A 25515-nucleotide genomic window follows, 5' to 3' on the forward strand; every position below is an offset into this window, starting at 1 on the left:
CGAGTAACAAGCACCGACGCGTGGGCCATTGCTGATGCAACGTACCATCCCGCGTGCGCACAACGTCTGAAACCCATCGACGGGTTACGTGACAGCGGGGAGACGGCGAGTCCGCGACCTGGGAGCGCGCGCATTCATGGCCGCATGGATGGAGCGCGAAGGTTGTTGGCCGGCCGCGCCCTACACGTGTGCAGCGCCGGCCACACGTGGTGCCGTCGTGACCGCTGCGTGAAGGCGGGCGCGCGCCGAGTGGGCGCGGCTGGATCGCGCCCGATAAGGCGGGCCTGCGCGCGCGGCCGCCCCGCGCCGCAGAGGACAGCGCGGCTCACGGGCGACGTGGCGGGCTCGCTCCGTGTCCTCGTCGCTCTTTTGATGGCTCAGCTTTGGTTCAGGACAAAACCGTTTCTATGCTGGTAATCGGATCAGATAGTCTCTCTTGGTTCCTGCAGGGAGATGGAGATTTTCTGGATAGCAAACTCTAGCTACCACCTGTTGTTAGAGACTGATAGCACCAGCAACGCCGGTGAATTTTCCGGTAGATCTGACAGATCGAATCATTAAAACGTGTTTCCTTTTTCTTTTTTTCTTTTTTTAGATGTGGTACTGTTTGGTTAGTTGTTGTGTGACGTGACTCTGGTTTGTCCCGAGAAGGGAAAGGGCGTGGTGCATCTCTCGGTTGTCGCGTGTACAGAGCGGAGCGGAGCTTCTCGGCCTTTCCTGCCGCTGGGTGCACGGCCAACGCCAACCAACTGCACCCCCCCCCCCCCCCCGCCCACTGACCGGACGGCATCTCCCGGGTCAAACACGTGGAACATTCCTCTTTCCCCATGGATTCCTTCGTGGCAAAGTAGTACCGCTCCCACGGCTCTCAGCAGCTCGCGGGTAAAAAGAGTGGTGCAAGACTTTGTAAGCGCTTACGCACGCACAGACGCGCTGCGTGTCGGCGTCAGGCGCAGCCAGCGGCTTGGCCGTCACGAAACCAGAGCTCCGGTCGCAGGGAGGGAGTTTCAGTGCGTGCCGCGTGCGCCGCCGATTGACGCGCGGGCTCTCGTGGGATGTTGGGGGGGGGGGGGGGGGGAGGGGAGGCGCAGGCGGCAAGAAAGCCGCGTTAGTTTTGGCGGGTGGCTCTGTATCGTGCGTGAACCGAAGCTACCGAAATACATAATATATCATCCTATTTTCAATTTTATTATTCGTATTTAACATTTTATTCACAGAAAATTGATTTTCGTTACACCGTGTGCCATATTCGGCACACCATGTGCTAAATATATCCGGCTATAAACAGTATCATGCACGAACCGTAATATCAGCGTGTCTGAATTTCGCTTTCCCTCTTCTTCTAAACGGTGGTCTTCTGTTACTCTAAAAATTTTAAAACTTTTTTTTACGTGTTTCATAATCCATGTGCAACCCATTTTAATTAGATTCACCAAAAAAATCCTTTGTATATTTTAAACTAAAATTCTCCCAAAAAAAGGCTAATTTTATAACGTGTAACAATCGTTAGTGTCTCAAATAAATTCCAAAAATCTAGAAAAATTCACTAATATTCTTCTTATGTGATGGAATAATTTCTAAAATTATTCCGAGCCCTAGGTTATATGATGAAAAAGTGAGTTCCTTTGTAATACTACATTTATATGCATTTTGGACATCTAACGTCTAAGTGAGATAGTTATGATCATTTGCACTAAGCTCAGCAAACTCCTTGTTCGTGATGTCAGCTATCTATATATTTAATAACACAAATATTACTACTAGTAAAGTTGCATGATGTTGCTAAATATGACTACTGCAAATTTTTTTGACATTTTCTATGCTATTATTTGAATTTTATTGAATTTAAACACATACCAGGCAATTTAAACAGTGAAAACAATAATTAACAGCATAGAAATAATGATAACAGAATTAAGTACTACATAATTGCTAAAACAGATACAAAATTTGAATTCTAAAGATACTTCTATGTGAAAACAGAGCCTCTGACCAATTTACAGAACACCAAGGGGCCTAAACACAATAACTTTGGGACTACGCTCAATTAACAAGAAAACCAAGGGTCTAAGCATAAAATTTCAGTTTTTTCTTTATTTTCACCAGATTTTCCTTATTGGGCTGGCCTGCTTGGGTCGGTCTAGCCCATTTGGCCCGCTCGCTTCCCATAAGCAGGGGGTGGGCGGCTAGGATTTTCAAAACCCTAGCCGCCACTCAGATCGGCGACCGGTGGTGCTCAACGCCCGTGCGAGGGCGGCGCCGACGTGGGTCGTTTATCCAAGGGAGGCCTGAACCTAGATATATTGTGAGGGACTAACCCACGACAGTTGGTGTGGCAGGTTGGGGGGGCATTTTCACATTTTGATAAGTGTTGATAACTCAATTGGCTACCCATGGGCAGATCCACGGAAATCACAGAGTTCCGTTCTAAGGACTCTGGACGTCGTGAGATATTCGTCATGGGATACAACTCAGATGAATCTGATGTGCTCCAAATTTGGGACACCGAATAGGAGCCTGAAAGCTCTAAGACTCAACATGAAGTATGCATGGCAGACCATGCAATAGGGGGCATCGGAGACCCTCGTGTCCCGGGCACCGTTAGTGAGCCCTAAGCCTTACGTCAAAGGGGGAACCGACCTAGCACCAAACAAGTAGGCACTTCAATACAACCCCCGCGTAGGGCGCGACCCTCGGTGGCGTCACCGTCTAAACCATCACACGAAGCAAGCACCGAGGGCTCCCCTCTTTGCGGTATATTGCCACTTTGCGCTCAGCTGCTCGACTACGAGGTCATGATGCCTGCGCATAACCTACAGATTGTGCGAATGGTTCTTAGTTGCTTGTCGGTAGTCGTGCAAGAGGGTTCGCTAGTAGCATCGTGGCTATGTGACATTTTCCTCTTGGTAGAAACCGCCCGGTGCCAAACCGTGGCGACGAACACCACGTTTGTTATAGGGACTGGTGAAGGCCGCAATCGCCAATAATCGTAGCAGGCCACGCGGCAAGATAAATCTCGTCCTCCCTCCGTGAAGGAGAGTACTGGGAGTTCCCCGCCTCATCGGGACAGCCGACCCACTGACATGCATGACTCTCTTCGCTAACACAACCTTCGCGGCGTGATCCAGGGCTAGAGGGCTGGTCAGGAGCAGTAAGATCGGCCTCAATGGGAGCAGAAAAAAAGCAAGCAGGCCTACAACTCATCTCCCGATCATAGGGATGCGTCGGACTCCTCCACCCAATCGCTAGGACCGCGAGACCGTTGTCTCTCTCCTTGGGCTTGTGCCACCGCCCACCAGTGAGCGACTCCTCATTACAGAATGGGGTGCAACACCTTGTTTGCCCGGCTGCGAAAGGTGCGTTGGCTGGACAAGTTCTGGCCAGTCCTAACCAAAAAGTACGATGATTCAACCAATCCTGGGGAGTTCCTGAAGATTTACATCACCATGGTTTAGGCCGTGGGAGGGCACGAAAAAGTCATGGTCAACTATTTTCTGACTGCCTTGGCTGGTTTAGCATGATCCTGGCTTATGAACTTGCCCTACGGGTCGGTTCACTTTTGGGAAGACTTGTGCGACCAGTTTATCGCTAATTTTTAGGGGACATATGCCCGGATCGTGCAAAAAATATGGCAGTGACGGAAATGAAAAAGAAAAAGGAATGGAGGTGAGGGGCACAATGATGCTGACCATCTTTGACCGCCAGCCATTGTGCGGATCCGAGCTGATCAACCGACAATGATTTTCTACCTCCACCCTATCCCCTTCGTCATCGGGCAATCTGATGTAAGAGAAAGAGATAAGTGATAGAAACAGGGCGAGAGAAGTGGAGGGAGCACAATGGCATGTTCACCGGCCGTCAGCCGTGACGCCCTCACCGACCACCACAGCGGATCTAGGGTGAGGAAGCAAAGAGAGCCCTAGAGAAAGGGATCATAATTGTGTGGGCAACAATGAAAGGGATCATAATTGTGTGGGCAATTGGCTTCGCACAATTGACACAACGTTGCTTCCTTAATTTCCTTGCCATTCTATAATTTCAATTCATTTTCCTTTTCTTTTCTAATATCAGCTACGTGAAAAGGACACTTTTACCCCTGCCTTTCCTCCACAACGCTGGCTGGTTCAATCGAATGGTGCTGGACCGAACCAGATCGCACCCGACCGTCCCTGCTCCCGTTCGTCTTCTCCGCTCCCCAGCCCTGCTCGTCTCTGCCGCCTGCCCACTCCTCTCCGCCGCCGCGTTCGCCCAACCCCCGAGCGCCCCCTGCCCCCGATGCTCTCCGCCGCGGTCGGCCCGCCCCCGAGCGCCGCCCACAGCAAGGCCAGCCCGGAGCTACGCGAGCTGGAGAGGCCGTCGTCCCAGCGTCCCGCAGGTGCAGGAGTTGGATTCTTCCTCAAGCCTGACGCGTACTGGGGAGGAGCAGTAGTAGGATAGTTGTAGGATATGTTTGGTTCTTTTGCCTATTTTTGCCTAACCTTTTAGCAAGGTTAAAATAACAAGCAAGCATATTTGTAGGATATTTCTTTGCTTTAAATTGGCTCGCTTCTTCAATAAAATCTGTCAAGGCTAACCTTGCTAAGTAAGAGTAGTGGGTAAGATACGCACAGAAACCAAACATACACGCACTTGGATATGTTTGCCGTCTGTGTCACATAGCTTGGATAAAAAAATCAGCTGAAAGCCAAGCTATCTTAGCTCTGTACACGCCAAGCGAATTTCTGTTCAATTCAGCTATGCGCATGTCAAGTATATTTGTTTCTTGTCATATCTGGGAACGTTTTGATGCTTCATGTTGTGCCAAACTGCTGTCAAAGTTTATGATCTTTTAAGCAATTGCGAACACTATTTGACAAACAATAGTACTGTGTGTTCCTTTTGCATTAATTAAGAAAGGAATGTGGCGCCTTACTGATCCATGAGACAAAAAAGCAGCAACACCAGTTAAGGGGATACATCAATAAATTGACCCGCAGAGACATCTTTCGGGTTGGGGTTTATGGCGCCTCCTCTACCCAAACTCAAGCGCTGCACCCCATCGGCATCACAGTCTTAGAGTTCCATGTATATGAAAGGGAAGGGATTGTGAAGATAGACAATAGGGAAGGGAAGGGAAGGAGAACAGGGATCGATTTACCTTGGTCGGAGATGCTGCGTCGTGTGCACACAGGTTTGCAATGCCACCGCTTGCCGTGCTCGAAGTCGTCATTGCCTTCTCTTTCCCATGCGAAACCGGAGCGAGCAGGGGCAAAAACTGACTTTGTACATGGCCTGGTATGAGAAAAGAAAAGGAAAAGTAATTGAAATTGTAGAATGGCAAGAAAATTAAGGAGACAACATTCTGGATGGCAATTGTGCGAAGTCAATATTATGTGAATGGTAAATATGCGAAATCCACTCGTTCCGGTGGGAAAAATCCCAATTCCTCGGAGAAAAGGACGATGCTAGCTGCATCGTGCAACAGGGGGAAGGGATAAGGTTGCCTTTACATGGCCCCACGCATATGTAAAGGGTAGCATCTGCTAGCGTAGCAGACTGTGATGCGCTCGACCACGGGGAATATTCATGTGAACAACTAGTGATACGCGGTGGTACTTATTTGCAGATGGAATCGTGGTTGGACATCTACAAGTGTTTGAGAATTCAAACTAACTTGTAGACATCCAATCAAGCTTGACAGCAGTCGAAATTACCCGACCTAGTGCGATCAAATCAGCTACGAAGGATGGTCATAAATTACATAATTTATGGAACATAAATCAGTTACGTATGTTCTATGTGTAAAGCTGCTCGAAGCACGAGCCCATTTTTCTCTATTTCACAGGATCTCCCGGACAAGAACGGACTGCCCTCGACTTGTAAGTTTTTCTGATTCAAAGACTAGACGCTTTGTTCTACAGGATCTCATGGACAAGAATGATCTCCTATCAGCTTATAAGTTTTTCCGATTCGGAGGTTAGACCGCCTAGTTGAGAGCTTTTCTACCGACCAAACGGTCGGGGCTGACAAGACGGTCAGGAACTAGAATAGTTTAGGATTCCTTTTTATGCTGTTAGTTTATTTTGCCTGTTAGCTCATATGGTGAGTAACAAATTGCCAAATCGATTGGGAAGGAATAAAACTGCCGCTCGCATAGTGTTAGGGTTGGGAGCGGCTAAGGGATAACAACAACGAGGTCATAAGTCCTATCGAGTTGAGCGTTGGTTACCACCGAAGGGCTTGTTGTGTTAAGGATTGTCCTAGGCACCACGAACCTAGCTAGAGAGCGGTACGGAAAGCCTCGGTTCCCTAGAAATAACGAGCAATTAAAGCCTACTCACCACATAAACACACAAAATTTATATAAATGCAGGTCCTTATCTTACAAAATAATTGCCCGGGTAATGCCCAGAGGCTGGTTCTGGTTATCTGTTTAGTGTCCCTAGGATCCGAAAATGCTTGGTAGCGGTTCAAACTGGACAGTCAAAGGAGGGAGCGAGGTGGAAAAAGAAATGTGCTTGCAAGATCATGAAGCTCCTTCGTAGTCTTCCGAGCACCGGTGAAGCCTTCAGAGACGGTCGGAACAAGGTCGAGGTTGAGGAAGTGATCGCTAATGCAGGCAAGGCCAAGGCAGGCGTCGTAGACTATGACCTTGGAAAGGTGGTCGCCAACGGTCTCACAAAGCCTATGCTTGAGTACACCCGCGTCCTCGGAGGCCACCAAGAGCAAGTCGATATGACCAGCCACGGTGTCCCCAACAGTGGGGCGAACTTGAACGCCAGTGGATCAAAGTAGCGAGTCGAATGGGTGAACGTCCGACTAATGCAGTCATAGAAATATACACGTCATTGGTCGTTTTCCCTTTAGGCTTGGCACCTTGATGACCATTTGTTTGACCCCTTCACTTTTATGATCTTGAAATGGTTTGGGGCCTCTTATTTTAATGTTGATCATCATGATGAGAATTTCCTTGATCTCTTGATGATGAAAGAGTTTCTTCCTTTATAGACGTCTTATCTTGATGTTCCTTGATCAAGGATATATTCTTCTTCTTCAAAGGGCAATCCTGAATATGATGACCCTCTTTCTTGCACTTGAAGCAAGTCATGAGTTCAGTGGTCTTCTTTTGACCTTGACCCTTCTTCTTGACATTGTTGGACTTGTTCTTGTTGAAATTGAATTCAAGTCCACTTTTATATTTTGGATGCCTTTGGTCAACTAGCTTCTCATTAAGAGTGATCTTCTCTTTGAAGCACTAAGTAAAATATTCTTTCTTTAAAGAAATTGACTTGATCCTTGACCTCCTTAAATTCCTCTACAATGTTAGTTTCACAAGTAGAACTGGAGGAGATAATTTTGTGGAGCAATAATGAATAGATAGTTAATCATTAGATATAGAATTTTTATTAGATGAATTTCTAGAACTAACACATGTTAAATCTACATTATGCACACATGAGATTCATATGATTTTGCCTTTGTGATAATTACCTTATGAGCTATTTCTAGCTTGGTATGAGAAGCTATAAGATTTTCATAAGCGCACAAAAGTTCATCATGGTTTTCTTATAGTTCAACATACTTGCTAGTTAACTCCTCAAGTTATGCCCTTATCTTAACATTTTCTTTCTCTATAGATGCTACATGAGAAATAGAGTTAGAAGCACATGCATCATCAATAGGAGAGATGGTAAATTTATCCTTAGATAAAACATTACAATTAGGACATGACATTTCTAAATCCACTAGAGGTATAATATCTAATTTATCTATCAAACAAATATTCTTAACTTTAAGATCCCTATAAAGATTAGACAAAGCACTATAGGATTCTTCAAGTTTTTCATATTTCACATTTAAGGCCTTAAGTTCTTTAATTTTCTCTGTGAGGTATTCCTCTTTCATCTCGATGTTTTTCTCTTGGCCATCTATTATGCCATGAGTTTGATCATTTTAGACATATCCTTTTTACTCAAAAGATCAAACTCAAACACATAACTATCACTAACATTATCAAAATTAACCCCACTTACCGCTTTCTTTTTACCTTTTGCTATAAGTCACAATGAAGTATCACAACGAGGGGATGAGCATCTTGAGGAAGTTGATGCTTCACTTACAAGTTGAGGAGAACTCATTCTATAATGTTCATATAGATGACATGTATAGCACATTCTCCTTGATCTTCTCTTAAGTGGATCTTTCTTCTTGATTTTTATTGAGGCTTTCCACCTAAGCTTTTATTTTCTTCAAAAATATTAGTCTCACAAATACTAATAAAAATATATGCATTACAATGAAGATAATTAACCATGTCATCGTGATAAATAGATAATTTTGCACTAGATGGTATGCAAGAGTCAACAACATAAGCGGATGTGGAATTTTCATTACTAGTGTTGTAGTTGGAGTCCGAAGAGACGATTGAACGCTCACTTATCACACTTACCATTTTATTACTTTACTCGTTGTTAAATATTGGCGAAGTGGATGACAGAGTGACATCCTCTTGGTTGGTTGTCTGAATTTTCTCTAGCCTGGTTTGATGGGTGCAAATAATCTTAGGAAGAAACATATTTGGTTGCCCGCATTCATTGTTCTAGTCTAGTCCGGTGGATGCAAATATATATCCTCATCCTGGCCTCACGGATACAAGCTATGTATCCGCTCATATAGACAGGTCTACTTATCAGTGTCACAAATCATCATCATACGAGTAATCAATTACAATCCCAACTCTTGCATTTGCTCATACGATCTCAAATTTGACATGCATCCGCTCATACAAGCAGATCCATTTGTCAGTATAACAAAATCATCTTTATACGAGTAACCTATCACAATCTCAACTCTTAAATCTGCTCATACGACTTCAAATATAATCAACAAAATAAAAACTCAGACAAATACAACAAACTAAATAGTTTATTTTTAATACATATAACTCTACTTAATCTGCTTATATTATACAGCTATCCAAAATCTAGTTTAGAGACCAAACACACCCAAAAGCATAGTGCGACTTGTCACTTGTAAACTAAGCTGGGCCTATTCTCAGAGGCCAAGGCCGGTTTGCCTTGTCGTCGGATGTAAATTTAACTGGGCCTATACTCATCAGAGTAAGACGGCTATTCGGGCCATGTCCGGGCTGGGTTGCCCTACCCGTATACTTTTCGGGCCCCTCCTCCCCGAGCCCCCGAGCCTCCCGTCGGCCCCCGTCGCCGCTTCCCAGGCCCCCCCCCCCCACCAGGCCACCACCACCACCGCTCACCTCCCTCTCCCGTCACACTGCCACTCCCAAACCCCAAACGCCACTCCCTCCTCCTCGCCGCCGCGGCCATGCTCCTCTCAGGGCCGCCGGCGGTGCCCACCCCGCCGTTGCTCCTCCCGGAGAGCAGCGGCGAGGACGGCCACGACTCCTCCCGCGCCGCGGCGGTGGCATCGGCGGGCTCGGCGCCGAAGAAGCGCGCGGAGACGTGGGTCCAGGACGAGACCCTCAGCCTCATCGCGCTGCGCCGCGAGATGGATGCGCACTTCAATACCTCCAAGTCCAACAAGCACCTCTGGGAGGCCATCTCCTCCCGGATGCGGGACCAGGGCTTCGACCGCTCCCCGACCATGTGCACCGACAAGTGGCGCAACCTCCTCAAGGAATTCAAGAAGGCGCGCAGCCACGTGCGAAGCAGCGGCGGCGGAGCCGGCGGGAACGGCAACGCTAAGATGGCCTACTACAAGGAGATCGACGACCTGCTCAAGCGCCGCGGGAAGACGGGCGCCGGCGCCGGCGGGGGAGGCTGTGGCGGAGCCGGGAAGAACCCCGATTCTACTTCCAAGATCGATTCCTACCTGCAGTTCTCGACAGATAAGGGTGCGTCTCTTCTTTTATGATTGAGGTTGTCATGCTTTGCTCGACGAGTCCACGAAATGATCTTGAACTCAGATTTTGACAATGCAAAACCCTAGATTTTTGGTACAAAGCAAATATTTGAGTATTTGGCTGTGTGAATTTATGCTATTACAATGATTTATCATTTGTGATAGGTGAATCACTAGTAACTTAATCTGTCCGAAGGATCCTATTTAGTGTAGAATTTATTAGAATTAAAGTTGTTTGCGGCATAGTTTATTGCCTGACCATTGGCATAGATGTGTAAAATATAAGGTTACTTACTTATTGAGCTGTTTGAGAAAACATATGACATGGTCTAGGTTATAACACTAATACTACATATGCGTTATGCAGTTGATTCTGCTTCAGTTCACTTTTTTTGGTGCACGTGCCTTGGTGTGGTTTATATGTCTGAATTATCTGTTTGGTTAATAGTAGTGATTATCATGTTTAGTGGCCGAATATTTGGACTTTGTGCTTTATTTGATTTCTGAGTGTGGTAGTTTTTGTTAGCTCATGGACTAATATTCTCTGCATTCAATCTAGGCTTTGAAGATGCAAACATTCCCTTTGGTCCTGTTGAAGGTACTGAGCCTCTTCACGTGCAATAATTGCTACCTATTTCTTAATTCATGTCATGTAGTGACTGTGCAAATTGGTGCTGATTTTGTTACCCTCTTATGTTTTCTAGCAAATGGTAGAATGCTGAGCATCGAAGATCATTTGGAGGATGACAGGCATCCTCTTCCCTTAACAACTGCTGATGCAGTTGCAACGAACGGGGTCAACCCATGGAATTGGAGAGACACCTCAACTAATGGTGCTAATCTGCACATGTTAAAAGTTAAATTAAATACCTTTGAATGAGTGGCTGCAACTTTTCACTGCCAAGAGATTGGCCTTGTTTGAAATGTTGCTGTCCCATTGTTTGGTTTATGAATTAGATTTGGTTAACTCCCTGGAAACAAAAAGGTTTTAAAATTTCTGAACTTAGCCAAATCTTAGCTTTGTATATAATTGTTATTGACATAGTTCTTGGAATGTGGCAGAGGCTTTTAACTCTCTGCAAACCAACTGCAATTGTTCAATTGTACCATTTGCTAGAGAGAGAAGTTCTTTCTTATTCGTGTTTTAAGAAGCTATAGCCTTCAAGTTGCTTAACATAGGTTAGGTATTACTTTAATTCTGCTAAAACCGAATTCCAGCAGCAATTTGCAAAACATCCAATAGTTCAATTAAAATTGGTTAGTTCAACGCAATTATTATGGTTAATGTGTTGTTTTCTTTGGAATTCTGCATGAACCTATACAGGTGGAGATAATCAGGGCACTTTTTGTGGGAGAATCATTTTAGTGAAGTGGGGTGAGTACATTAAAAGAATAGGAATTGATGGTACTGCTGAAGCAATTAAGGAAGCCATCAAATCAGCATTTGGACTAAGAACAAGACGTGCTTTCTGGCTTGAAGATGAAGATGAGGTTGTCCGTACCTTGGACAAGGATATGCCAATTGGAACATACACACTTCATCTTGACGATGGTAATTGTAAATTCTCTTCTCAGCTATGATTATTTACTTTCTAAATGTCTGGGAATACCATGCTAGATCAGTATTGCGGTTTAGCGACATTCTTAGGCCTTATCAAGGGAAATGGGAAAATTTCAAGGTACGAGTCAAGGGCAAGTAGTCGATCACTATATGACAAGGTTTTCAAGTTGGAAAGTCGAGTCTAGACGCCTCGGCACCGACTAGCCGACTAGGTCGACTAGACAAAGGATTAGTCACGACTAGTCACTAACGAGTCGTTGACTGCCTCTACCGCTAGTTTGCTACTCTGCTACTACTTGTTGCAGCTATTACCACACGGAAGGTGAACAACACACAATAGAAAAACAGATAGAAGAGAGGAACTTGGGAGAAAGGAGATCCAAAGGGAGAGGAACCTGGAGGAGTAGGCAATGCTTGCCATGACACCCAATTGGCTATAGCCGTTGGCTTCGCCTGCCCCCACGAAGCTCCCTCTCGAGAGCTCCTCTTGGTGGTGTGGACTATCGCCTGCATTCAGCAGTAACTGGCGTTGAGGGTGGAGGGCGAGTACCGTTGACGGCGGCGAGCGGGGGAGGGAGGTCCGATGGCAGGCTAGGGTGGCGGGTCAGTGGTCAGATGCCGGAGAAGGGCAGCGGCGACCCCGCGACTAGGCGGGAGAATTTTTTCCTCTCCCGCTCGGCCGCTCGTGATTTGCTATAGGCGGCGGCGCCAGTGGAATTCAGAGTTGTGTTAGGGCTTTAGTTTATAATAGGACTCCAATTTTACAAGGCTAAAACTTCATTGGGCCAAAAATCCGAGGTCCAAATTGGCATGTTCTAGTCGTCCAACGCCCAAGACAATTAGTCGAACAACCGGTCGGTTAGACACCCTAGTCGCGCTGAACAACCTAGTCGGAGCCCATTTGTTGACCGGACGGCTAATCGGCGACTAATCACGATTAGTCGGATGACTTAATAACACTGCTATATGATAATAATTACTCTTCTATTTTTTAACGCCTTTTCCCCATTGTTGTAGAACACAGACCCCTGTTTAATCCTACTATGAGGAGATCCATATAAAAGATTAGAAAAGAAAATGTTATTCAGAATACTTAATCCAACTTGTGTTGTTTAGGAGTTAGGAGAGACATAAGGGCAATCTATAGGGCTTTACCAGTTCAGAGGTTTTTCATTTAACTACTGAAGTTTGATTAGGGAGTATTACCATCCTAAATTCCTAATGTTAGGCTCTGTTTGGCAGAGTTCCAGCTCTAAGAATTCTTGGAGCGAGTCATCTTGAGCTTCAAAAATTCTTGGAGCTGGAACTGTGGGCAGTTTGAAAGTCTTTGGTTTAGACATGTTCTTATTTTAGATTAAAAAATATATTTATTTTATCCTACAAACTCTAAATCTTATATGAATCTCGGAGCCGGAGCTCTGCCAAACAAGATTTTAATCTATTTGGTGTGATCATTTTTCCAGGGATGACAATCAAACTGTGCACATTTGACAATGCAGACCGCATGACAGAAGATAAGACATTCTACACTGAAGAAGACTTCCGAGATTTCCTCTCACGGCGTGGTTGGACGCTCCTCAGGGAGTATGGTGGCTATAGAATTGCTGATACTCTGGATGATCTCCGTCCTGGTGCAATTTATCAGGGGATGCGATCACTTGGTGATTGATTTTGCTGCATTTGCCTGACCAAGGCATGTGATTTGTGTCAAAGTGGAAGCAGAGTGTGCCATTTAGCATAATTTAAGGCAGGCCATCCTGGGGGTCTCTGATTATATGTAAATGTAGCTAGTTCCACTGTGTTAACAAGAATGTAAATGTTGCTGATTATATGCAATCCTTCGGTTACTGAGCCAGTAATCCTCTTGGTTGTACACTTGCTCACAGGAAATCTGACTTGTGATGCTGTCTTGCCGGGCCCACCAGTCAGCGCCATCTTCTCTGTCATGCTGCATCAGCCGAGTCCGTTTCGAGCTCGCGCACCGTCGCCCCGAACCTGAATCCAAACCAATCTCCAACCGAATCTGTACTCCTCGCTCTTATCCGATGCCACCTCTATATATACGCGTGTTTCCCCCCCCCCCCCAATTCCCAGCCCTAGCCGTCACCGCTCAGCGCCATTGCCGCCCGCCCAAGCTCGTGCCACCGTCGCTCTGGTGCCGCGCTCCGCCCTCGTCGACCGGACCTCCAGCATCGCCAGCTCGTGAGGAAGCTCGTCGACCCGTTCCCGCCGCCTTTCGGCCACCGGGCGACTCCCCGTCGACAACCAAAGCGCCTTCATCGCCATCACCGTCGCCGACCTCCTTCCCGTGCTCCGCAGCCGTTATGCGCCAAAATGAGTTCGTCGTTCGCCCCTCTTCCTCTGCATCCACTAGTCGTCACATATCGTGCCTGGCGATGAGGTTTTCGCGGTTTTCCGGTGAAGTCCGAGGCGGCGCCGTCGTGTTCTCTCCGCCACCGGGCGCCCGTTTTCCCCTTTAGTCGTCGCCCGTCCGATATAGCGTGTGCGGTCAGGATTAGAAGAACCTGATACCCCTTTGCGATTTAACCGTAGCCGTTCGATCTAATCGTGCGCCCCGGATTTAATTATGTTGCCCACTCAGCGCCCACCTCAACCAGCCACCTCAGCATCCTTGCCGACGTGTCAGGCCACGTCAACCCACCTGAGCCCAATTAGCCCGCTGACTCAATAATTAGGATTTTTAATAAAAATAATTCTCTTATTATATGAAATTAGGTAATTTTACATTTAGGCCCCTAAACTTTTTTATTTTCACAAATATGCCCCTGGTAGTGCTGTATTTTTACTTTTAGCCCCTAAACTTTTAGTTAATTACAAATAGATCCTTAAATTTTGCATATAGGTCCCTGTAACTATCTATTTTTACAATTCATCCCTTGTACTTTTTCAGAAAAGCCCCTTAGACTAAAACCATCGCATCTTTTTCATACGAGCTCCGATTTAGACGATTCTTGCGCTCCCACGATCGTAGCAGCGAGTGCTATCCGTTAGTGATCTTTTTAGTGTGTTTTGCTACTGTTTTGTGTACTATTCTTAGATATTTGTGTTTGTGTTGTTTGTTTTCAGTGTGCGTGATGGCTATAGGAGACGAGCAGTGTGCGAACTTGCAGGACCAGACGTTCGAGGATTTTGATCAACCAACGATTGAAGGCAAGTGTCCTTAAGTATCTTGCACCTCTTTTAGGACTGTTATGATAGTTGTTTATCCTTCTTGCATGCTTGTCTAAATTGGAATCTCATGGGTAGGGTTTACTAGATTTTGTTTGATTATCCTTATCGCTATTGATGAGTCATGGGAAATGAAGGATAGATATGCTAGTGCTGTTATGGGTGGGATAAAGGTTAATCTACACTAATGTTTATGTAACAAGAAATTGGGTATGGTAATTTTGTAGTAACATGGTATAGAGATCCCAACTGGATGGTTAGTTTGAGGAGGAGCTGCACAGCAGGGTTGTGTTTATTCCTGTGTGGGATCATAAGGACCGGTTTGTGAAGCCTGTTACCCAGCATAACAGCACAACCACAAGGCTTATATGGGTACGGTCTGATCAAATAATTAGTTGTCCTTCATGTTTTGTACGCACCAGTGGACGGTGCAGTGGCACAAGAGGGGGCCTCTGCAGTGGATAGAATCCCTGTTAACGGTGAAACCTTAGTGGGTGCATATAGATTTAGAGGCTCTTTGTAAAGGTCTTGTAGTGAGACCCCGGCTCTACACCCCGGAAGTGCAAAGAAAAATAGGAATCACGACTCATGGGTAAAGTGTGCAAACTCTGCAGAGTGTAAAACTGATCAATCAGCCATGCTCACGGTTAAGAGCGGGCTTGAACTTCTTCATAATTAGTGGGGATCTTGGATGGTTGGTTTTGGGTAGTCGGGTGGTGGAATCCCGATGATTTGGTAGCCGGATATGGGATATCCGGTTAGTCTGGTGATCGGATAGAATCCGATGAGTTGTCCCCTTTTACTGTTAAGGTCATCACACCTAGTAAATAGATTGTTATGTCTTTTGAGCCCTAGTAGATTGGCATAGTTGCAGTTAATCTGAGTCAAGCTTTTTTTTTTTGTCTTAAGCATGTATGTCATATTTTTCCCACACTTGCTGAGTACTCTACGTACTCACGCTTGCCTTTTCACAAACCCTTACTGCTGCTCAGAAGGCGAAGACTTTAAAGACCTCCCGGACGATGGAGCCGAGTTCTAGGTGAAGGAAGAAGTCGACCTGAAGGCCATATTCTAGGCTGGTGCTCCTCCCGGACAACGTCTGTTGATGGATAGAAGACCTGCTACCGCTGTAAGTTATCTTAGTGTTTTCTTTTAGACCTACGGGTCCTTTGATAAGGAATATTATCTTTATTTAATGATATAGTTATGTTATCACTTATGAAGTAACTGCATATATAAAAATTTGATTTTAACATACATATGAAATACATCTAATTTGTTCTTTGAAAACCGAGCGTGACATGACTGTAGGCAAAAGAGTATGAAGCGGATTCATTCTGCAAGAATAGCCCTTTTTAGTAGGTGCAAGCATTGATCATTTGCTACTCGATGAGAAACAGTTTGAATTGTTGGCGCTGCCCAGGAAACACACACTCTCACAGCTCACTGGAACGCAAGGAAGAAGATGAACAGTGGTTTCCGGCGACGAATGTTGCGGCCGCCGCAACGGCCTGTATCTCGGCGATTTATTCACTGGACTTGGCTCAAACGAAACAAGTCTGAGTACATGGCTTTAAAGCCCAGCGGATACCCTCCCCCCCGGTGAGCAATTTGTCTGGGTCTCAAGCCAAGTGAACGCACACACACATCCACTACTTCACGAGCTGCAGACTCAATGGCACTACGAGACTTACGCGCGCTCACGCGTACGATCCGCAAGAAACGCTCCACCAGGCTGACCACAAGCCACGCCGCCTCTACGTCGTGCTCATGCGTACATCTGCTAGCTTCTCGCCTCATACTCCTGATGACTCGCACTAGCACCAACTAACTCGCTAACCCCTACGTGCAGGACTTGGACTTACCACTCTACGAACATGACAATGCTCCTACAACTAACTACAGAATCAACGTGAACACATCACATTTTTCTGCCGCATGCAAGGACACGTCTAACATATGACGTGTGCTAAAAAACAACTAAACTATATGCAAGAATCAAACATGCATAAGTCAAGATTATTCCTAACAATGCCTCCCCTAATCTTGACTTCCTTACTTGTCGCTTCATCACAGGAGAGTCGGCTCGTCATCGGCCTCCGCGAGTAGCGCATGCTCCTTCCTCTTCTTGAGACACTCCTCGGCAAAGTGGCCACGAACTCCACAGTTGTAGCACTTTCCTTTTTTCCCCTTGAACTTGCGCTTGCTGTCGTCGGAGTTGATGCTGCTGCTTCCGTCGTCGTCGTCACGGCCACCGCCACGGCCACCGCCTCCGTGTGCACCCTGCTTGTTCTTGGGCTGGCCACCGGAGGAATCACCTTGTTGACGTAGACGTCGGCGTGCCTCCCAATCTTCTTCACAGAGAAGAAGACGTCCGGCCTTGTCGACGATCTGCTCAACATCGTATCGGTCCTCCGCCACACGAAGCCGGCCGACTAGCTCCTCGATTGTCATTGTACTCAAATCGAGTAGCATTTCAATCGAGCAAGCCACCTGATTGTACCTCGGCGGCACGACGCGAAGGAGTTTCTTGACGACACGCACCTCCTCCATGTTCTCACCAAGCGCGCGTAGATTGGTGGCGAGACCGGAAATTCGCATAGCGAAATCGTCGACGGTCTCACCCTCCTTGAACGCAATGTTCTCGAACTCCTTGAGAAGCTTCTGCGCATTCGCAGCTTGGACACGTGCCACACCCATGCGCATTGTTCTCAACGACTCCCATGCCTCCTTAGCCGTCTTCTTCACGGCAAGGCTGGAGCGCAACTCGGCCGGCACGGCACGAAGAAGCGCAGCCAACGCCAGTCGATCTTCGCGTCGCTCCACCTTGTAGGTGCGGATGGCCTCCCAGAGCCCTTGTGCTTTGAAGTTGACCTCCATCACGAGCGCCCACTCGTTGTAGTTTGTACGCGTCAGCTCGGGGTAGACGATCGACGCGCTCGTCTCACGTACCACGCGCTCCACCACAACTTCACGTGGGGGCGCGCTGCTGCCGGGCTTCACATCGCTGATGCGAGCCTTCGGAGGAGACGACGATGGAGTACGCTCATCGCCAGCCATCAGCTTGCCGTCGACCTACACCGGCTCTGGTACCAATTGTTGGCGCTGCCCAGGAAACACACACTCTCACAGCTCACTGGAACGCAAGGAAGAAGATGAACAGTGGTTTCCGGCGACGAATGTTGCGGCCGCCGCAACGGCCTGTATCTCGGCGATTTATTCACTGGACTTGGCTCAAACGAAACAAGTCTGAGTACATGGCTTTAAAGCCCAGCGGATACCCTCCCCCCCGGTGAGCAATTTGTCTGGGTCTCAAGCCAAGTGAACGCACACACACATCCACTACTTCACGAGCTGCAGACTCAATGGCACTACGAGACTTACGCGCGCTCACGCGTACGATCCGCAAGAAACGCTCCACCAGGCTGACCACAAGCCACGCCGCCTCTACGTCGTGCTCATGCGTACATCTGCTAGCTTCTCGCCTCATACTCCTGATGACTCGCACTAGCACCAACTAACTCGCTAACCCCTACGTGCAGGACTTGGACTTACCACTCTACGAACATGACAATGCTCCTACAACTAACTACAGAATCAACGTGAACACATCACATTTTTCTGCCGCATGCAAGGACACGTCTAACATATGACGTGTGCTAAAAAACAACTAAACTATATGCAAGAATCAAACATGCATAAGTCAAGATTATTCCTAACATGAATTGCTGGATGTCGTTGGTGCAGAATTGAGGGCAACTATGCTTGTGTCCTCAGCTGGCTACAAAACATTGTGTTCAATGCCTTAAATATTCAGATAAACTGACAAGATAGTGGTAGGAGGTTCAGCACCTATGGCTCAACGCGTCGAGGACGATGGGTCAGCGACCTGCCCAGCGGCGAGGCCGGCATCTCAGCGTCTACCGAGGGTTGATTTGGGTTTCCGACAGAGGGCAATTCCGGATTTTTTATTTCTATCCACCCGTCTCACCCCAATCTCATTCCTGTTGCTCCTCTCGTTCCCAATCCTTTTCTGCGGCGGTGTCTTCGCCATTTCTGGTCTCGCAATGTTCCTCCCGCAAATCCTACGTCCTCGACCTGGGGCGGATCTGTGACTGAGATCTGCCGCCCCGATGATCATGGTTCGCCCTAATTCCCTTCCTGCTGCCCAATTTCCTCCCCTCATTCAGCCCCAAGAGCAGCAGTCCCCGGACCACTGGAGTCGTGTTCTTGTGGAAGAAGCCAGGGGTCGTCTGGATTATCGCGATGAAATGCGCGCCGAACGGGTGCCGGCGCCGCTGGGAGGAATGTGTGGGGGTTCAAAGGGGGAGAGAACACCTCCGGTTCCTCCTCCTAATCTGGCTAATCAGGGTGGTGGCGTGGTTCCAGGTCCTGCTGTTGCAAGGTACAACCAATCCATTCCTCTACATGCTCCTTCTCAGGGGTATGATCTTACGATTGGGGCCTGTTACGGTTGCGATTCTCATTCTCATCATGTTAGTGGGTGTCCTCTTGTTGTCTGTTGTGTCCGAGGTGGTAGAGCAGGCCATAGATCTCGCCTTTGCCCTGCTAGGAATTCAGGGGAGTTCATTGCTCCGATGTGCGGTATGCAGAGTGACGATCAGGCGTTCTTTTTCATTGAACATGTGCCTCCTGATAATGCGGTTGAAGAGAGGGCTAGCTTGGCTATGATCACAGTAGTGCGAGGTTCCGCTACTGTGGATCAGATTGAACAGGAGTTTCAGGATCTCTTTGGTTCAGCTTGGCGTTGTCATGCTAGGCAGTGGTCTGAGAATCAATTCGGTATGTGCTTCCCCATTGCTAGGAAGATAGATGAGTGGGCGCACTTTACTTATATGGGTATGCGCAGGACCAACTAGGCAGATTGGCGCGTTTCGCTGCACCCGTACAGGTGATTGCATCATCTGTATTTTTTTGTTGTAAATGTTTATAGATCGCAATACGGAAGTATAAGGAAGGTTGCATGATTTTTAACCAACAAACGCCAGGGTCGGCTTTATTCAAAGCATGGAGTTTTTAAATGCATACACATGGGCAGACTGTCTTCAAGAATCCAAGAAAGCTTGGCACTAAGCATCTGATTTTGAGCTCTAGTGTTCCTGCTTGTAACTGGAAGGAGTACCAAAAAGGTAATAACGTGAATATTTGATATTTGGAGCACATGAACAGTTACGGAAATATATTTCTTCGAAGCACATGAGAAGCATACTATTTGATTTGCTCAATGGTCACAAAGAAAAATAGCAGTATCAAATCAATAATTTATTGAGTGAAGATGAAATTTATAGTTACTGAAATAAAACATGGAAGGATGTTGAAGCCCACTTGCTGCACAGAATATGAGCTCATGGAATGTAAGTGCAATCTAATCCAGGGAAATAAAAAGAAAGCATTGACCAATTGTATATAGTGAGAGTGTTACCTTAATCTTTTATCAGCCAAGGCTTCCTGTTCTTGATGCAAATCGAGCAGAAACAATATTTGAGTTTCCACCCAGCAACCCCAATTGATTTTGTAGCAGCTGCAAAGCTTGACAATGATTTGAGCATATCAGCTGTACAGAATAAGAAATAATCGCAAGCAAGATATGATGTATGAAACGAAAAAAAAAGCTAACTACATACTGAAGTGGTCATAAAGCGTGATGTATCGGCTCACAACATCTAAAGCAAATTTTCTTTATGTATGGCATAATTGGCATGGTCATGTTGCATATTATCTAAATTTATAGAAATGGAACTGAAACTATTTAATGAGAGGCAGCAAGGATTATCAAGCATAAAAGATTTCTCTATCATGATTTCAGAATTAGTGTATTGACTATATTTTCTTTAGTTTCATCTAACGCTATACTGTGAAAATCTACATTGTCATATTTGACAGCCAATCAAGTCCTATATAAACCAAAATTTAAGATGCATATCAGTGCACAACTTGCAATAATTGCTACAATCTCTAAAAATTCAATTAGGTGGTCAATTTCTTAATGAGGTAGCACGTTGTATCATGAGATAAACTAAACTATTTGCTATGGAGAGAAACTGAGTTGGGTAAGGCGGTGGCGAATTTTTTTGCCAAAGCTTCCCCCGTTATTGGTTTGGTCTTGATCTGCAAATCTATCATACAGCCTCCTATGAGGCCCCTTGGCTCGACAGCCGACACATGGAGGAGAATGCACGTCGGTAGCAAGGAGCTCGCTGCCATGGCACCTCTCGGCCATTGGGCATCTATGTCGCGTGAAGGCGGATCAGCTTGTAATCTAGGGCTACAGAGGAGGAGGGAGGCATCACCAGCGCTCTACGGGGGCGGAGGAGGCCGGCGACGATGGATTTTTGCGATGGTGAGATTATCCCTAGCTCTGGACTCGCCGATCCAATCCAAGCAGGACGGTGAAGATGTCCCCGCGGTGGATCTGGTGATGCTCCTGGGCTCCTCCTTCCTCCACCGCTGCCAGGGAAGGGAGACACAACAGAGGGTGGCAGGCACGCGCGACACTAATGGCTGGGGAGAGGGGGATTTGCCGAGGCACCATCTTTAGCTTGGAGCCGACGCTACCAAAGCGCATCTTCTCGGCGGTGGCAACCTCCATCTTGAGCAGCTCGCGGACCACGGCGGTCACCGCGGCAGGGAGCAGCCAGGATGTGGCCCAACGCCACCACTTCTCCGGGCTCACCTTCTCCCCGTCCCTACCTTCTCTTCGCCCATTGGCTCGACAGAGAAGACCATGAGGGAGCGCGTGGGTCTCTCCCCTGTTCCCATCGGCTTCGACCCACGACGGAGGAGGCGGATCCGGGCGAGAAAGGGCGGCGGCATGCCCGGGGCTACATTGTGGTGGCGGCGACGATGGCGCAAGATGAAGGCGATGGTACAGGGAGGAGACGATAGTGACAGTGGCTCAGGTCGGAGTGGATTCGAGCGGAGGTGGTTTGAATCCAGTGGGGCTTGGCTTCGGTGGCAGTGACCCACAGCGGAGGAGGTGGGTCCGGGCGGTGGCGGCTCGGATACGGTGGCGGCTGTGGCGCTGCTCTGAAGGCTTGGATCCGTGACGGAGGAAGTGGATCCGGGCAAGGAAGGGCGGCGGTAGGCGTCGGGTAGGAGTTTGCTCCGGCCTGTCTCTTACAGAGATCCGCCACTGAGAGTTTGCTCCGACTGGTCTCTTACAGAGATCCGCCATTGGGAAGGTGGAGGGGCGAGGAGCAGGTCGGACGAAGCGAGAACACGGGGCTTTTTGGGCCGGCGACTAGAGTTCGCGGAGGGAAGCGTTGGAATTCTTCGAGCTTTACACGAGGCGGGAGCTGGCACTGGGACCAGGGCCCACCTGTCATACACGCGCTACAGGAGCTACAGTGGTGTGATGACTGAGGACTCGCCGATCCCTGGCCCTTTAGGATATAAGATATATATGTAGATATTCATGTTTCTCCTTGGGATCCAGCCATCAGGGCCAAAGGATCTTTGTAGTCTGCTTGGTTCAAGGTTTGCAAAATCCCACTTGAGTGTAGATCTAAACTAGTTCTAGCTTATGTTGGATCTTTAGTGGGGATTACCTTGGAAATTGACAAGTCTGTCTGTATAAACAAGAGTTTGTCAGGATAAGGATAGGGTGTGGGATGTTTCCAAGGTACTTGTTGTGGCTAAAGGTTGTTTAGCTACGGTGGATGGTCACTATTTCTATGATTTCTGTTTGAGAGGGAAGTTTTAGTGGATGAGTTACCTCTTCTAACTTCTGTTTCCGTGCTTGCCAAAGTGGAAGAATAAAACGCTCCTCCTATACCTCCTCTTAGTGAGAGAACTCCTAACGAGGCTAGGATTGATTCTGATAAGGGAGAATCTTGTACGGTACTTGTTAATCAGGCTAAATCTGCCCCTCATGTGGCTACTAGCTAGATTACACCGATACTGACACGCGTATCGTACACCGTGGCGCGATATTCTCCCAAAATGACCGATACCGCGGTGCGGCTATGTGCTTTAATAATTATTTTTATATTTATGCTTGATTCATGATGATAATTGATAAAAGAAATTAGTTGAATTGCAGGTTGCAGCTGGTCAGTTGTATAAAACTGAATTGAAGAGGATGAACTCAGCAAGCAAGTCCGACGGCGGTCAACGGCGAACCGTGTCAATCTCAGGCGGTTGGGGGTGGCAATCCGCAACGGTTTCCTCTTTGTAATAGCAATGAACTAGTTAGCTGAGAAAAAACTGAGCTAGTTAGCTGTGCAAAACGAGGATTTTCTCTTTGTAATAGCAATGATGTTGCAATAACAAATGCAGAAAACGTCACAGTAACATCCATGCGTCCATAGTACCTAAGCAAAGTTTGAAAGGCTTAAAATTCATAAGGCTTAAATCCACTCTAGCAATTCAGCAGTTGATAAAAGATTGACAAGGTTCATAAAATAACAAGTTCAAAGTCACAACTCATAATAGTACAAGTTCAAATTAAGTTACACAATAATCTCGAGCTTACACTTCTTGTTCTTCATTCACAGCTTCTTCCCCTCCATCTTCAAAAGATACACTCTCAAGCTCTGGTTCATCAAGAGAAAGAGCAGCAACCTCTAAAATACCAACACCAGTCAAAGATTCAAATTGATCTCCTCCCACATCCCACATTCTTGCTGACCCTATTTTATATGTTGCAGTCATTCTTGACAATTGGTCTAAGATTGTTACGCACGTATACCAAATCTTTAGCACACTCAAGAGTTAATTGGTTTCTTCGCATAATGTGGATGAAGTTGTATGTGCTTCAGTTTCTTTCACAGCAAGAAAAGGAGGCCGGCTGGTTAACCACTTTAAGAGCCAAATGCTGCAGAAGGGAGTTGTTGATTGTCCATGATTCACCGACCAGTTCAATAGATCAAGGATGTAACCGAACATGAATCTGATTCCGTTATTTCATAATAGAAAAGGGGTTTCTCCGTATTCGAAAAAAAGGAGGTTCAGCACCTTATGTACTGCTTTTGTTCACAAGATAACATGCATTTGGTATCTCACCAACAAACGCCGATCAGACACAGGTGATATGTGATCGAACAGCACACAAAAGATGACAAAAGTTTTGCATTCACTATAGGGGGAGTTTCAGCCCCGGATTACATGCTTTCAGAGGCTCATAGATTTCAGGGAACACACAAGAATGGCAGAAGCATCACAAACTTCTCACTTCTCTTTCTACCCAAAGCAGTAGATTCCTCCGAAGTAGTAGTAGTAGAGTGGACTAGTATAGTACGCGCCTAGACGTGAATGAACGATTCACACAACCTTCACGCCAAGCTAGCTATGGCAGGGTCATCGTGCTCCTGAACCTTCACTCGTCTTCATCCCACTCGTCCTTCTTGTACGAGACCAGCGTGTCCACCTTGTGAATCTGCCATCCATCACAGAACATGCATTGAAGCCGTCGAATCAGGCGCCAGAAGATGGTGGTATCCTTGGTACAAAGAAATGGATGCCAGAGATGTTGTTACCTTGGTGTCGAACGAATGCAGCTTCACCATCTGCGGGTTGCTGATGAGCTTGGCGTCGCTCTCGACCCAGGTGCCGGGCGCGTCGACGTCCGTGTCGGTGTAGGCCAGCACGTCGAACACGCCTGATCAGTCCGACGCAATAGGAGAGGAGAGTCACGGCTGCAGTCACGAAGGCAAAGAAGAGAAGGGAAGGGTGATGGGATGTCAGCTGCTGTTCTTACATGGCTCCTCGAGGCAGGGGAGGTAGGTGATGCAGGACGCGACCTGGCGCATGATGGCCTGGATCTCCCTCATGATCTCCTTGTCGCTCTTCTCCTTGATCGCCCTGTGGCGGCGCATCCACGAACATCAGATGAAGAAGACGCAATCAAGCCATGACGCACCGGCTAATTTGGATCGGTCAGAGAGGGTAAAGATGGGGATAAGAGTGAGTGTGACGCAACGCACTCCTTCTCGACGACCTCGGCGTCGGTCTCGATGTTGAAGTTCCACCGCTCGAGCACCTCGGAGGTGGCCTTGCTCATGATCACCAGCACTATCCGCTGCAGTTTCCCGGCCTCCAGCCACTCTGCAGAGCTCGCAGACACACCGAACCAGTGAGCGAACCGAACTGCTGAACACACATTTGCTGATTTGCAGGCAGTACAAGAGAGCGAGATCTTGAACGGGAGGACCTGAGAGCTGGGAAGTGAGGCCGGCGATGAAGGCCTTGACCCCCTCGTCCTGCGTGAGCAACATGGTGAGCCCGTACTTCTTCACCTTGTTGAAGCTCTCCTCCGGGTACACCCCGCGGTTGTACAGGATGCTGCAAACCACCAAAACCAAACGCAACCGGATCTATCAATCAATCGAAATCCCAAACATTTCTCACCGATCCATCCCCCGATGAATCAGCACCGACGCCGTCGTTCCCCTCCCCGGATGGCCGGTGTAGTGTACCTGTTCGCCGCGTAACCTGCGATGCGACCCGAAGCACTCCGTCAATCACCTGCCGTGCGCACGAAACTAACCAGGAGAGGGAGGCGGAGGGAGGGAGGGAGGTGCATGCGTACTGAAGAACTCGCTGACGATGGCGGCGGAGCCCCGCAGCGTGATGATGTCCTTGGACGCAGTCCTCGACGCCATCTCTGGTCTCCTCCCCCTCCTTCTCCTCCTTCTGCCTCGCGGCCGGGCCTCGGGATCCGCCCTCTTCGCTGCTCGCCAGCGCCTGCGCCGCGCGAGGCAACGGCTAGTGCGGCGGCGGCGCTGTGCGGTGTGGGTATGGGGACTCGTGTATTTTCGGGGCGTTTTCGAATGGATCGACGGGTGGACGGTGTGCGCACGGTGGTGGACGGGTGCGGGGGGCTTTTAAAGGTGGGCCGGACCGGCGCGTCCAACGGTCGTGTGGGGGTGGGCCAGTAGGCCACTCACTGG

The 25515-nt window shown here is 47.6% G+C and overlaps 2 protein-coding genes and 1 long non-coding RNA gene across 4 annotated transcripts; 1 reads left to right on the forward strand and 2 right to left on the reverse strand.

Moving 5' to 3' along the window:
* Positions 1–4836: 4836 nt before the first annotated feature.
* Positions 4837–5478, reverse strand: LOC133888844 (uncharacterized). Its single transcript, XR_009903838.1, has 2 exons — positions 5138–5478; positions 4837–5028 (listed from the first exon to the last, which is right to left on the reverse strand). It is a non-coding gene; the product is annotated as an uncharacterized LOC133888844 (long non-coding RNA).
* Positions 5479–9232: 3754 nt separating this feature from the next.
* LOC133889092 (trihelix transcription factor GT-1-like) lies at positions 9233–13271 on the forward strand. Of its 2 annotated transcripts, XM_062329551.1 has the most exons (5): positions 9233–9847; positions 10415–10453; positions 10560–10688; positions 11180–11407; positions 12880–13271. In XM_062329551.1, exons 1-5 carry the CDS (start codon positions 9319–9321, stop codon positions 13083–13085), a joined length of 1131 nt encoding a protein of 376 aa, XP_062185535.1. In that variant the 5' UTR covers positions 9233–9318; the 3' UTR covers positions 13086–13271. The 2 variants fall into 2 exon arrangements, with proteins under 2 accessions (XP_062185535.1, XP_062185536.1); XM_062329552.1 differs by lacking the exon at positions 10560–10688.
* Positions 13272–23621: 10350 nt separating this feature from the next.
* On the reverse strand, positions 23622–25432 carry LOC133888716 (mitotic spindle checkpoint protein MAD2). Its single transcript, XM_062329056.1, has 7 exons — positions 25155–25432; positions 25042–25057; positions 24777–24907; positions 24550–24670; positions 24324–24427; positions 24103–24224; positions 23622–24002 (listed from the first exon to the last, which is right to left on the reverse strand). Exons 1-7 carry the CDS (start codon positions 25225–25227, stop codon positions 23943–23945), a joined length of 627 nt encoding a protein of 208 aa, XP_062185040.1. The 5' UTR covers positions 25228–25432; the 3' UTR covers positions 23622–23942.
* Positions 25433–25515: the final 83 nt, after the last annotated feature.

The sequence above is a fragment of the Phragmites australis genome, chromosome 13 (assembly GCF_958298935.1).
Source record: "Phragmites australis chromosome 13, lpPhrAust1.1, whole genome shotgun sequence".
NCBI lineage: Eukaryota > Viridiplantae > Streptophyta > Magnoliopsida > Poales > Poaceae > Phragmites > Phragmites australis.

Coding starts and splice junctions, on each gene's coding strand:
- LOC133889092 (XM_062329551.1), top strand. CDS start 9,319: ATGCTCCTCTCAGGGCCGCCGGCGGTGCCCACCCCGCCGTTGCTCCTC. Junction 10,454..10,559: donor TCCCTTTGGTCCTGTTGAAG/GTACTGAGCCTC, acceptor TATGTTTTCTAG/CAAATGGTAGAATGCTGAGC. Junction 10,689..11,179: donor GAGAGACACCTCAACTAATG/GTGCTAATCTGC, acceptor GAACCTATACAG/GTGGAGATAATCAGGGCACT.
- LOC133888716 (XM_062329056.1), bottom strand. CDS start 25,227: ATGGCGTCGAGGACTGCGTCCAAGGACATCATCACGCTGCGGGGCTCC. Junction 24,428..24,549: donor GCCGAGGTCGTCGAGAAGGA/GTGCGTTGCGTC, acceptor GCGCCGCCACAG/GGCGATCAAGGAGAAGAGCG. Junction 24,003..24,102: donor TGCATTCGTTCGACACCAAG/GTAACAACATCT, acceptor GATGGATGGCAG/ATTCACAAGGTGGACACGCT.